Source organism: Orycteropus afer, unplaced genomic scaffold, assembly GCF_000298275.1.
Source record: "Orycteropus afer afer isolate SDZICR_OR568_19922 unplaced genomic scaffold, OryAfe1.0 scaffold00018, whole genome shotgun sequence".
NCBI classification, from domain to species: domain Eukaryota; kingdom Metazoa; phylum Chordata; class Mammalia; order Tubulidentata; family Orycteropodidae; genus Orycteropus; species Orycteropus afer.
The window spans coordinates 14,179,987-14,194,444 of record NW_006921605.1 but is presented as its reverse complement, the minus strand read 5'-3'; the positions used below and the strand labels follow the sequence as shown (position 1 = coordinate 14,194,444).

Here is a 14,458-nt window from a genome sequence, read left to right as displayed (position 1 = left end):
GCAGCTCTTCCCTAGTCCTACCTTGAGTGCCTTCCAACCTGAGCAGCTTACCTTCTGGCTCTGTATCAGGCAATGTTTGGCTGTTTTCACAAGGTTTTCAGTGGTTTTTTTTTTTTTTTTTGGAAGTAGATTGCCAGGTCCTTCTTCCTAGTCAGTCTTAGTCTGGAAGCTCTGCTGAGACCTTTTTGGTACAGGTGACCCTACTGGTGTTTGATGCTTCCAACATCACAGCAACACACAAGCTAACACAGTACAACATATTGACAAAATCAAGAATTTATTAAAATAATACTTTAAATTCTTTTTTGTTTCAGTTTTTATATGTAGTAAATATCTAACTCAAACATATGATGGTTTTTCTTATTACATTTAATACTTTTCCTAGTTTGTACTCCATCATATTTATTTATTTTTCCTTGTTTGTAAAGTGAACAGGCAAAATGAATAAGAAAAAGAAAAATGTGTATCAGCAAACCCAGGCACTTCTGTGCAAGAATTTTCTTAAGAAATGGAGGACAAAAAGACAGAGCTTGGTGGTATGTTTGAAAGTCTGTATCTTTCCACATTTAGCACTGTTCTTTTATTTCATTGACTAGTGATCCTCTGCTATTATATTTTAATTATTAGATTTAATTAATTGACTTTAAGATCATCTCTAGTTGTTTTTGCTAAACTGAGAGACTCATCGCAGTCACTGAAAGTTAATGTAAAATTATAAGAGCTACTAGTATTACTCATATATATATATAGTATGTATGTATGATACTGCCTCGGAAACCCAAGGAGGGGTCGCTATGAGTCAGGTATGACTCGACGGCACATAACAACAACAATGTATGTATGTATTTTTTAAAGGAGTTGGAGAAAACATTGAAATATATGGTAAATGATAACAACAATTATAGCTGCTACCACAGTTGGAGTATTGTAATACTGAAAATTTTGGCCAACTTAAATAGAGGAGTTTGAATTTTGGCAACTTATTTATGAGGCCATGATCTTTCTACAAAGATTATTTCTAAGAGTTATGACCAAGCAATGCCACTGATTGTTTGCATTAGTTAGACGGGCTAACCTACTGGTAACAACCCCAAATCTCAGAGGCTTAACACAGTGAAGGTGTATTTTTCATTCTTATCATGGTCTGAAAACGTTATTGCTAGAAGTGGAGCAGGTGTGGGTGGGTGAAGGAATCTTCTCCATGCAGTTATTCAAGGATCTAGGCTCCTTTTTTCAGAGTCTCTTCCATCTCCTAGGTTTGGAGACCTCCACTGGATCTTTTGCATCTAGTTATAAGAAAGGAGAGAGACTAAGACAGAGAGAACATAGAAGGTTGTACCAGGTTCTACAAGCCAGGCTTGGAAGTGGAGCATATCACATCTGCTCACATTCCACTGGCCAGAACATGATCCCATGGCCCCACTTAATTTGGGGGGCACTGATAATGTAGTCTAGCAATGTGCCAATGAAAGAGAGATCACTGATATTGATGAACCACTGAACAGTCTCTACTACTCAGTTCTTCTTCACTCTCTTTGGTTTCTGATACAAGGATATGACAACCAACAAACATATTGGTATTTGCTGCCAAAAACTCATGTGAGGTGTCTTTGCTTCCATAAGTCTGAAATCTAGAATCCCCTGATTATATAGTGACAACAATGACTTCTAGTTTTTTTGCTTCAATTCCCTTTGGCACACTTCCCCTGGCATAATCTTTTTTGTGTATTTACAGCTTGCCCTGACACCTGTCATTATTAACAGTAAACACAATTTTCATGCATTTCTCCTCATTCTAGACTCTAAAACTTAAAATAAAATTCCCCTCCTTCTCTCTAGAGTCTGCTGCCCAGACATTTAGGGGACATCATCCAGTTAGTCATTCTGTTATGTTATCTGTTGGTTTGTAAAGTAGTTTTCACTTGAATGCAAAAGTTTTTCATCCATGTAACTACTGTCTCAGCATTTCTCTTTGTGGGTTCCTTTTGTTCTGAAGGACCGAGAGCAAAGAGATGGCAAGCTATATGGTAATATATAGTAATATTGGAAGTTATCTTCTATAATTCTTTGACGTTGACTTAGCTATTTAAGGGAATACAATCTAAATTTGTTCTTTTTCTATGTATTTTAGGAATGGAGCCTTCCAATACTTTTAGGACTGTATATGGGCCTATTTTCCGATTTCCAAGAAAATAGTCATATTCCAGAAACACCTTCTCAGGATCTAGGAAGGGTAGATAAATTTAATGATTCTTATATAATGGTTGTGTACACACCAGTCTCTAATGTAACCCAGCAGATAATGAATAAAACAGCATCTGCTCCCTTTTTGAAAGGTGAGTGTACTAATGGTTAAAAAGTACTATTGATATGATATTTCTTTATAAGAGGTATACATGTTCAATTTGAGGATATAGTGATATATCATGCTAATTATTTAGATAATACATATTTGGTTAGTTTTCTTATTTTCTCACATCATTTAGGCTTTTAAACCCTTTCAGCTTGATTGAAGTCCATTTTCAGGAGGCCCACATTTCTATGGACTTGTCACTAAACAATTGATGTAAATTTCAGATCTTCAGAACAGTCTGTAGAATGAGTAGAGTCACTGGTGGGTGCAGGAACTTTTAACATTGCAGATGCAGTGATTAAGATTTATAACTGAGAAAAAAATGTCTAAATAGCAGCAATTAAGCTATAGTTATTTAATGATAACTTCGGAACTATGGAAAACAAGGATGGGTAATCTAAAGATCATTCTGCATATGGTGTAATGTATAAACATTTTAGAAGGTCTTCATTCCAAATGAGGTCACCATGTAACTGAAATAACCAAAATGGCCGTGTTGGGTGAAGCCTGGCTATCTACTCTCTGATTCTTGAGATTTATAGCTGTTAGAAATACAATCACCTTCTGGTCTTGGTTCCTGTATAAGACAAAGGTCATGTGAAGGACCTTTGCTTCAGAAAATCTGAACTCTACCATTGAATATATAGTCATCACAACAATTACGTCTGTGTATGTACTCCAATTCGCTTATGCACAATTATTCTGGCATGATATTTTTGTGTACCTGAAACTCATCCTGATACCTCCCATTATTAAAACAAAACACTTAATTCTCATGTCTTTCTCCTGACTCTAGATTCTAAAACATTTAAGTAAAATTTCCCACCTTGCCTTGTGGAACAAGTTTGAGTTCAATGGAAAATTAGTCTTAGTTTCATTCTAGTGGGAAATATATGATGACACAGTTGGATATGCCATTCTGTTTTGGCTCATCCCTGTAATAATGATATGTATCTATTTTTACCTTGTAATTCACAGGAAGAAGTGTCATTGGAGCACCTGATAAAAAATCCATGGATGCACTAATTACAGAACATTTTCCATACATTGTGACAGTCATCTTTTATGACACTTTCTCATATAAGTTAAACTTTTATCAGGGATATAGCATTCCGTATGTGACGGAAGAAGATTTCTCAGGTGACTTTCCATATAAAATGGTATTCAAACATTTTTTTATGCTTGCAACAAAAGGAATAGTTGGAGATGGGTGGCAGACTTGCTTTCAGTAGCACATGAGAGAAAAGATAAATGACATTTTATTGCTGGACGTATTCCTGTGTCGGTCAGATTATTTCACTAAGGGGTGATGTTCAACAAATCTTAGAGTCATCCATTATCCAACATGCAGCTCAGCCTATGCAAGGTGCAAGGGCTGCAAGAGCAATCAAAACTGAGAGATACCAGCCTGAGGTGAGATTTTAGTTTAGTGTGAAAGACAGACATTGAAGAAATTCCTGGAAAAGTGCTCTGGGAACTTAGGCATGGTGGCCCTATTAGGCTGGAGGATCAGGGGAGTCCTACCTGGGGAAGTGACGTTCAAACTAAGACCGGGGAACGGTAGGTGTGAACTGCTGGAGTCCGTGTTTCAGATAGAAGAAAGATGAGCATGAAGGTCGTGGGATGAGAAGAAGCATCTGTTAGTAGGCCTGAAAGAAGAACATGAAGAAGAATGTGGTAGGAGAATGAGGCTGAAGCAATTCAATGGCTAGATCTTGGCAAGTCTTGTAAACCTAGGACAATGGGCTGCCATTGGGGCACTTTAATCTGAGCAGAGACATGATTCAATTCCCAAGCCTAATGGAGCACTGGGTATAGTATCAGGGTCAGGGAGAATGCAATGAAACCTGCTAGTTAGCTGACGTGGCTGCTTAGTCCAGAGCAGAGGCAGCTAAGAGGGAGACAGGCAGAGGCATTTCAGGGCCCTGTAGGAAGTAGAATTGATATGATTCCGAACTGTTTTCTTTTCTGTTTACTCACTGAGTGTCTACTCGGTCCCTTATTATTCTCAGCCCTGGGAACTGAAGTGAAAACAAAGATCCTGCTTTCATGAAACATTCTGGTCGAGGATAGGAAATGGGGAAAAAGCAATCAACAAAGGAGCACGTATCTAGGCATTCTGTCAGTTAGTGATTAAAGCAACACAGTAAAATAAAGCAGGGTTACCAGATAGACTGCGAAGAGAGTCATTTTAGATATTTTACTTATGGTGTCCAGGAGCATCCCCTATGATGAGGTTATGTCTGAGAAGAGAGCAGGATGAAAGGAAAGTGTGAGCCACGTATTCTCCTGGAGGGAGAGCATTCAAGTGCAAAAAACAGTTTAGTTCAGGACCCATAGTGTTAACTTTTGGCAAGCAGTGTTCTTTCCTTTTCTCTTCTTTTTAATTTCTGAGACCTTCTATATATGCTGTAGTATGCATAAAGAAAATTCCCTTGCTAACAACTTTAATTGGCTTCCTTTTCCCATGTGGTTAACAGTTCTGTGGTGGAGCTTTCTCTAGATTGCTTTCTCAAGGAGTCTTCTTTCTTATTCTCCATGCTGCCCTCACCCTACAATGACTGTGCTTTGTGCTTCCAGCTCACTGCTGGCATGGGTATGAAGGGGTTTCATGCTCACAGTCTCTGTACTGGGAAAGAGGATTCGTGACTTTACAGACTGCCATTAATGCTGCTATCATAGAAGTAAGTGCTTCATTGGAATTTTATAATAATTAATAGAAGCTAATTCTGGAGGCATCAAGTTTTGGATGTAGACTCAGGTTTCCATATATTTATATATAATGCAGGTATACAAATGTTGAATTTGGATTTAAACAAAAAGGCAAGTTGCTTATTTAAAGTTTTTGATTTTGACATAATTGTAGATGCATAGGAAATTTCAAAAATGATATCCAGGAAGGTCTCACGTACCCTTCATCCAGTTTTCCCAAAAATGCTATGCCTGACTGTTAACCTCAAAGGTTGGAGATTCAAATGCATGGAAGAGAGTCTGGCAATCTGCTTCTATAAAGATTACAGTCAAAACAAAGCCATGGAGTAGTTCTGCTGCAGAACGTGTGGGGTTGACATGAATCAGAATGGACCCAAGAGCAACAGGTCTGGTTTTGTTTATAGACAGGCATGTTGCTGTCAGTTTTTGTAGACTTCACGGTGCCACTCGGTGGGTTTGAGCTGCCAATCTTCAGGCTAGCAGTCAATTGCTAACTATTTATAGCACCTAGTGAACTAGTACACAACTAGTAAACTAGTACAATCTACAGAGCTTGTTCTCATGTCACCAGTTTCTATATGTTAAATAATGGTTTTGTTTGTTTAACCCCTTCCTCAGATCACAACCAATCACTCTGTGCTGGAGCAGTTAATGTCAGTTACTGGTATAAATATGAAGATGTTCCCTTTTATTTCTAAGGATATATTCCAAAATGAGACATTTATTTTCTACTGCTTGATTTATTTCTCCCCATTTATGTATTTTGCATCATTCAATATTACACAAGAAAGGAAAAAGCTTAAGAACTTGATGAAAATGATGGGCCTACGAGATTCAGCGTTCTGGTGAGTCACTGATTCATATTGTTGTTGTTAGTCCCCCTAGGGTCTGACTCATGGCGACCCCGTGCACACCAGGATGAGAGGTTGCCCTGTCCGGCACCATCTGCGCGATCACTGGGATGTGCGAGTCCACTGTGCATCTTGAACGCCTTCCCTCAGACGGGGCTCAACCTCCAACACGATATTGGGTATTATCAGTTGTGAGCCCCACATTTCCATAGGCTAATTTCTGGAAGCAGATAACTTGGTCTTTCTTCATATTCTGTCTTGGTCTGGAAACTCCACTGAGACTTGCCTACCATGGGTGACTCTGCTGGTATTTGAAAAATGCCAGTGGTATAGCTTCCAGCATCATGGTAACATGGAAGCCACCACTGTATGACAAACTGACAGATGGGTGGTGGAATTCGTGTAGAGCATATTAATAACTAGGGAAATTGAGTCAGTGAAAAAATATGATTGTTTCAGAACATCTTGTTTAAATTTGATACATTTACTAGTTTTTCTTTTGTTCTTTTTTTTTAAAATTTTGTCTTGTTAAACTTTGCCATGCAAAATAGTGATTATAATTTGCTGAGCAATTTTTCTATGGCATCACTATGCTAGCTAATTCTGTGCCGTTGGTTATGGTTAGGTGCTATGAAGTTGGTTCCACTCACATTGACCCTTTATATAACAGAAGGAAACACTGCCCAGTCTTGGGCCATCCTCGTAGTCATTGCTATGTTTGAGCCCACTGTTGTAGCCCCCGTGTCAATCTCTCTTGTTGAGGGTCTTCCTTTCCTTGCTGACCCTCTACTTTCCTAAGCATGATTGCCTTCTCCAGGGACAGGTCTCTCCTGATAATATGTCCAGAGTACGTAAGACAAAATGCTGCCAGCCTCACATCTAGGGAGCATTCTGGCTATACTTCTTCCAACACAGATTTGTTCATTCTTCTGGAAGTTGATGAAATATTTGATATTCTTTGGCAACATCATAATTCAAAGGCATCAGTTCTCTTAGGTCTTCCTTATTCATTGCCTAGCTTTCATATGCATATAAGGCAATTGAAAATTCTCTGGCTTGGCTCAGGTGCACCTTACTCCTCAAAATGATATCTTTGCTTTTTCAACACTTTGAAGAGGTCTTTTGCAGCAGATTTGCCCAATGCAGTGCATCATTTGATTTCTTGACTACTGCTTCATGGGTACTGATTGTGGAGCCAAGTAAAATGAAATCCTTGAAAACTTCAATCTTTTCTCCATTTATAATGTTGTTGCTTATTGGTCCAGTTGTGAAGAAGTTTGTTTTCTTTTTGTTGAGGTGTAATCCATACTGCAGGCTGTGGTCACTGATCATCAGTAAGTGCTTCAAGTCCTCTTCATTTTCAGCAAGCAATGCTGTGTCGTCTGGCACATCACAGGTTGTTAATAAGTCTTCCTCCCATCTGATGTCTTGTTTGTCTCCACATAGTCTAGCTTCTTGGATTATTTGTTTGGTATACCATTGAATAAGTATGGTGAAATGATACAACCTTGACACATGCTTTTCCTGATTTTAAACCATGCAATGTTCTGTTCTAATATTTGCCTCTTGGTCTATGTACAGGTTCTGCAGAAGCATAATTAAGAGTTTTAAAAGTCTCATTCTGTGCAACGTTGCTCATAATTTGTCATGATCCACACAGCTGAATACCGTTGCATAGTCAACAAAACATAGGTAAATATCTTCCTGGTCTTCTCGGCTTTCAGCCAAACTCCACCTGACATCAGCAATGATGTCCTTTGTTCTGTGTGCTTTTGTGAATCTGGCTTAAATTTTTGGTAATTCCTTGTTGATGTACTCCTACAACAATTTTTGAATTATCTTTAGCATAATTTTACTTGTCTGTGATATTAAAGGTAATTTTTCATAATTTCCACATTCTGTTGGATCATCTACTTTGGAATGGGCACAAATATGGATCTCTTCTTGTCAGTTGGTCAGATAGCACTCTCCCAAATTTGTTGGCATAGACAAGTGAGAACTTTCATCTTTGCATCTGTTTGTTGAAACTTCTTAATTGGTATTTCATCAATTCCTGGAGACTTGTTTTCACCAGCGGACTTCTTCCTTCAATATCATTGGTTCTTGATCATATACTACCTCCTGAAATGGTTGAACATTGGCCAATTCTTTTTGGTACAGTGACTGTGTGTATTCTTTCCATATTCCCTTGATGCTTCCTGTGTTGTTCAATATCTTGCCCGAAAAATTCTTTAATATTGCAACTGGAGTCTTAAATTTTTCTTCAGTTCTTTCAGGTTGAGAAATGCCATGCATGTTCTTCCCTTTTGGCTTTCTAACTCCAGGTCTTTGAACATTTCATTATAATACTTTACTTTGTCTTCTTGAGCTGCCCTTTGAAATCTTCTGTTCAGTTCTTTATTTCATCATTTATTCCATTTGCTTTAGCTACTCTATGTTCATGAGCAAGTTTCAGAGTCTCCTCTGATGTCCACTTTTGTTTTTCTTTCTTTGCATGACTTTTTGCGTTCTTCATGTATGATGTCCTTGATACCATCCCACAATTCATCTGGTCATCAGTCATTAGTGTTCACTGCATCAAATCTGTTCTTGAGATGATCTCTAAATTTAGGTGGGATACACTCCAGGTCTGGTAGCATAGTGCCTAAGGCACTTGACTGCTAACCAGAAGGCTGGTGGTTCAAACCCACCAGCTACTCCTTGGAAGGAAGGTTGGGCACTCTACTTCCATAATAATACAGCCTTAGAAACCCAGGGAGGGTTTGCTATGAGTTGGGTCTGACTCAAATGCATATAACAACAACAACAACATACTCAAGGTCATACTTTGGCTCTCATGGACTTGTTTTCATTTTTTCTGCCTCAACTTGAATTGGCTGATGAGCAATTGATGGTATATTTTGCAGTTGGCCTCTGGCATTGTTCTGATTGATGATATTGAGTTTCTAAATTGTCTCCACTGATGTAGTCAATTTGATGCCTTTGTATTCCAGCCAATGAGGTCCACGTGAGTAGGTGCCATCTATGTTATTGAAAAAAGGTATTTCCAGTGAATAAGTCATTGGTCTTACAAAAGTCTATCATGTGATCTCTGGCGGTGTTTCTATTACCAAGACTTTAATTTCCAACTACTAAAACTGTTTCCAACTCTCATATTCCAATCACTAGTAATTATCAATGCATTTTGATGGCATGTTTGATAATTAAGGTCTTCAGAAGTTGGTAAAAATCTTAATCTTTGGCTTTAGGAGTTGGGGCATAAATTTGAATAATAGTTGTATTAACTAGCATTCCTTGTAAGCATATGGATACTATCCTGTCACTGACAGTGTTATACTTCAGGACAGATCTTAAAATGTTCTCTCTGAGAATGGATGCAACACCATTCCTCTTCAATTTGCTGTTCCCAGCATAGTAGGCCAAATGTTCATCTGGTTCACAATGGCCGATACCAGTCCATTCCAGCTTATTAAAGCCTAGGATTTATATCTTCAAGTGTTCTATTTAATGTTTGACAACTTCCAATTTTCCTAGATTCATTCTTCTTATGATCCACATTCTGATTATTAAAGGATTTTTTGCAGCTGTTTTTTCTCATTTTGGGTTGTGTCACATCAGCAAATAATAGCTCCAAAAGCTTTACTCCATCCTCATCATTAAGGACGACTCTACTTGGAGGAGGCAGCTTTTCCCTACTTATATTTTGAGTGCCTTCTGACCTGAGGGGTTCATCTTCTGGCATTATATCAGACAATGTTTCAGGGCTATTCATAAAGTTTCCCAGTAATACATCAGACAGTGTTTCACTGTTAGTCATAAGGTTTTCACCGGTCAATTTTTGAAGTAGATTTTAGAAGTACATTGTCATGTCCTTCTTCCAAGTCCGTATTAGTCTGGAAGCTCTGCTGAAACCTGTCTACCATGGGTGAACCCTGCTGGTATTTGAAATACCAATGGCATAACTTCCAGGATCGCAGCAACACAAGCCTTCATAGTAGGACAAACTGACGATGAGAGGTGGAATTTTATGATAAAGTCACTATTATGCAGTTTGTGAAGAAAAGATATGAGCGTCAAAGAGAATAAACACACACATACACAGTGTGTATAGTTTTACAGTAAATACAAATTATCGAGGAGTAGGAACAAAAACCCAGCAAAATGGTATAGGTAAAATTAGCAAATTGAAATGTAAATCATAAAAACTCTAAGGTTCCCAGTGGCTGAAGCAGAGAAATTTGCAGTACAATCAGTTGCAAAACCTATAGTGTATATAGAAAAAAGAAAAAAAAAAAAAGGAGAAATAACCTCCTAAAAGAAACAGAACATTTTTGTAATTGAATCCCAAGAAATATTCCTGTGTATCCTCACCGCATCAAGAAAGCGCTCTTTACAGTGTGAAGTGAATGAGGGGGTATCCTTTCCCAGTCATGTGCTTCTCAGCAATGATATGATACGATGGCCTAAGAACTTTGACTTTTCTGTACAGTATATTTTATTAACAGAGAGAATTTTCGTTTCAATATATGTGAATTGTGAAATAGCAAAAGAGGATATGACTTGGAACAAAAAGGAGAGAAGGACAAGAGTTTTTTGCAGGAACTTTGGAAAACACAAGGGAATACACCTTAGATCCATCTAGAGCATCGTAGGAGTAAAGGATGAGGGGGTCCCTGTAAAGGTGGCCTCCTTTCAGTCCACGGCATGGCCTCTGGGATGGCATCTCTGTGCCCCCTTCAGACCAGGGAGGATGGTGCCAACCCTATATTCAAGTCAGAAATGTATGGAGCGTTTGAGTGTGGATTCAGCTTTCACACATAAATGATTCTTAGTATGGTTGTGAAATGTCATCAGTATTTATTTAAGTGTGATGTCCGAATTGCTTTGTTTTTAGTCTATGGGTTTTCTCAGGTTTATTAACGTCTCCTCTTGTCCTTGCAACCAGGCCATTTTTCTAGGTGATGTCCTAATTTCTTTCATTTATGATTCTCCTAAGAAAAAAAAAAAAAAAACACTTGACTGCCATCAAGTTGATTGCAATTCATAGCAACGTCCCCACACACACACTTGGGTTTCTGAGGCAGTATCACTATGGAAGTAGACTGCCCATTCTTCCTTCTAGGAGCAGCTGGTGCGTTTGAACCACCAATCTTCTGGTTAGCAGTCAGATGCCTTAGGCACTCCACCACCAGAGCTCCCACCCTGTGGTTTTTCAGTTCCTCGTTAAAGCAGCTCTCTTCTGTACTCAGGAAGTGGGTTCTGCAGAATGTGGTATGGTTTTTCAGAAATGATATTTTTAATATAGACTGAATCATTGTAATGATGAAATTTTAAAAAGAAGTCAGATAATCAAGCATCAAGTCCAGCCACAAGCATGTTCTGCTGGGACATACTGATGCAATGCCCTGGTTTTGATACTTTTGCTGTGTTCTTCAACTGTTGTGTTCTTAAATTGAAGGATTCTATGCAGAGCAGAGTCCTCATCTAACTGAGGCCCATGGCTTCCTTAGCCTTGTTGCCTGATTTACTTTGTATCCTTGGATAAGCCCATTAACTAATAGTGAGGGTTGCTGCTTCCTCATCTTAAAATGAGAAGCTTGGACTAAAACTCCCTATCGGCTTGTTAGATCTAAAATTGTATACTGCTTCTTGGTAATGACTTTATAAAAATGTGAAATGTTGTTGTTGTTGTTATGTGCTGTCCAGTTGGTCCCGACTCATAGTGACTCCTCCTTGGGTTTCCAAGGCAGTATCACTATGGAAGTAGATTGTCCAACCTTCCTTCCGAGGAGTGGTTGGTGGGTTTGAACCGCCAGCCTTCTGGTTAGCAGTCAAGTGCCTTAGGCACTATGCTACCATTAGCTCATGTAAAGCAAAACAATGTGAACACTTAAGGGTGTAAAGTGGAATTTTATCAGTTTGAGTAATGGGATCATGATAGAAATAGCAAGGATGAAATGATCTTAGTGGAGATAAAGGATTTTAATTTTCCAGTATTAACAATAGTAGCATCAGGAGAGACTAGTCCCTGGAGAAGGACATTGTTGTTGTTGTTGTTATGTGCCGTCGAGTTGGCCCCGACTCATAGCGACCCCTCCTTGGGTTTCCGAGGCAGTATCACTACGGAAGTAGGATTGCCCAACCTTCCTTCCAAGGAGTGGCTGGTGGGTTTGAACCGCCAGCCTTCTGGTTAGCAGTCAAATGCTTTAGCCACTATGCTACCAGTGCTCCTGGAGAAGGACATTATACATGGTAAAGTAGAGGGTCATTGAAAAAGAGGAAGACCCTCAGTGAGATGGATTGACTCAGTGGCTGTAACAATGGGCTCAAGCTTGGCAATGATTGTGAGGATGGCACAGGACCAGGCGGTGTTTTGTTCTGTTGTCCATGAGGTGTCCATGAGGTGTCCATGGGTGAAAACTGACTCCACGGCACCTAACAACAACAACAGCACAGTGATAGTGGAAGGGCTGCCTCCTGAAATCATCAAGAATGGTCATCACTGGCCACCAACGCTTCCTTAGTTACTTGATTGATCAGCAGTTGTTACCTTCCCTTCAAATTCAACAGTTGGAATAGTTTTAAAGAAATTCTTGTGCATTTTCCAAAAAGACATGTACAAGACTGTTCTTAGCAGCACTATAATAAAAACCAAAAAAAAAAAAAAAAAAAAAAAAACAAACTCACTGCTGCCAATTTGATTCAACTCATAATGACCCTTCCTTGGATTTCCAAGGTGGTATTACTACAGAAGTACATGTCCAGTCTTCCTTCCTAGGAGTGGCTGGTGGGTTTGAACCACCAGCCTTCTGGTTATCAGTCAAATGCCTTAGGCACTACACCACCAGAGCTACCCAGCATTGTAATAGCACACGCACATAAAAAACAAACAAGAGAATATTATGATATATTCCTATAATGAATTATTACACAAAATTGAATCCACCCACCTGCTCTGTGGGAAAAAGACCTCAAGATCTGCTTCAGTAAAAATTATAGCCAAGAAAACTCTATGGCTTAGTTCTACCCTGTCACAGGGAGTCACTATGAGTCGGAATCAACTCAGTGGGACCCAACAAGAAGTGTATAATACTGTTAATGTTGGTTGATAAAGGCCAGCTGCAGAAGAAAAACACAGTATGCTTCTATTTCTATCACATTTATACTATTTATAAATAATTTGACAGAGAGCATAGCCATGCCAATATTCACAGTCACATAATTGGGTTTGACACCCTCTCTGGTTGGTTGATACTTATGTTGCACCAGTGTTCAGAATCTTGAGTTTCACTTTTGCCTGCATATGTAGTAAAGGATGTCAAAGTATATGGGAATTATCAACAGCACCTTGAGCTAAGTGGTTACCTCTGTGAGAGAAGGGGCCGTTGAGATCAGAACAGAAGTAAAGAGTGAGCTTCAACTGTTTTAGTTTTAGTTCTGAATCTAGATGGCAGGTAAAGGGGTAATCATTGTATTATTCTTTAGGTATTTTAGTATGTTTTAAAGATTTCATTAAAATAATTTAAATAACTTTTTGTCCCTCCTTAGGCTGTCATGGGGTTTATTCTATGCTGGCTCCATCTTCATTATTTCCATATTAATTACGATTGTCATAACGTCTGCCCAAATTATAGTCTCGATGGGCTTCATGGTCATATTTACACTATTTTTTCTATACGGCTTATCACTGGTAAGTTCACAATTTTTTTTTTTTTCAACTCTCTCTGGTCTTAGCTACATGTAGCAAATGTTAATACCTCAGTATGGTACTTCAGTTGGCTTTGTTATGTCCATTTTTGTGCGTGTGCATAAGAAAATCTTGATGGGTGTGAGAAAGTGATGTAACCCAAATAAAATCAGAGCTCTCTTTTGCAAAAAAGTCTGGGTTAACAAAATGATGAATCAAATAAAAAAATAAAAAATGTTTTTCACTCTGAAAATATTGAAGACTATTCTAAGTTGTCAGCAGCTCTGGTAGCATAGGGCCTAAGGCACTTGACTACTAACCACAAGGCTGGCGGTTCAAACTCACCAGCCATTCCTCAGAAGGAAGGTTGGGCAATCTACTTCCATAGTGATAATGCCTCAGCAACCCAAAGAAGGGTCACTATGAGTTGGGCCCGACTCAACAGCACATAACAACAACATTCTAGGTTGTTAATGATAATGTTCTTATGTCGTGGACACATCTTTATCTCCAAGGCCCTCTGTCACTGAAGACAATATCTCTTCTCCCTGTAGCATCCCATCTTGCAGTAACTTCTCACTTCATTGTAATATCCCACCTTGCAAGAACTTTCCACTTCTTTCCCTCTCCCTTCTCTGAACAAGGGCCTCTAATTTTTTTTTCCCTCCCAGGATGTTTTCTGCAAAATATGTGTAGATATCCTTTCTTAATACAATAAAAACTAACTAAATAAATAGTTAGTGGAACAGACCATCAACTGCTCCTATGCAAATTCAACTTGAAGTTAAAGACAATGAAAACAAGTCCACGAGAGGCAAAATATGATCTTCAATATATCCCTCCTGAATTTAGAGA

At 38.7% G+C, this 14,458-nt stretch overlaps 1 protein-coding gene across 1 annotated transcript in view; it reads left to right on the top strand.

Moving 5' to 3' along the window:
* The first annotated feature begins 440 nt into the window (after positions 1 to 440).
* The window catches only part of LOC103214092 (ATP-binding cassette sub-family A member 6), a 74,588-nt gene continuing 60,570 nt past the window's right edge, over positions 441 to 14,458 (top strand). The window contains exons 1-6 of the mRNA XM_042783539.1: positions 441 to 536; positions 2,132 to 2,336; positions 3,332 to 3,493; positions 4,934 to 5,037; positions 5,684 to 5,910; positions 13,465 to 13,606. Coding sequence (XP_042639473.1) covers positions 441 to 536; positions 2,132 to 2,336; positions 3,332 to 3,493; positions 4,934 to 5,037; positions 5,684 to 5,910; positions 13,465 to 13,606 — 936 coding nt within the window. The remainder of the gene's footprint in view (positions 537 to 2,131; positions 2,337 to 3,331; positions 3,494 to 4,933; positions 5,038 to 5,683; positions 5,911 to 13,464; positions 13,607 to 14,458) is intronic.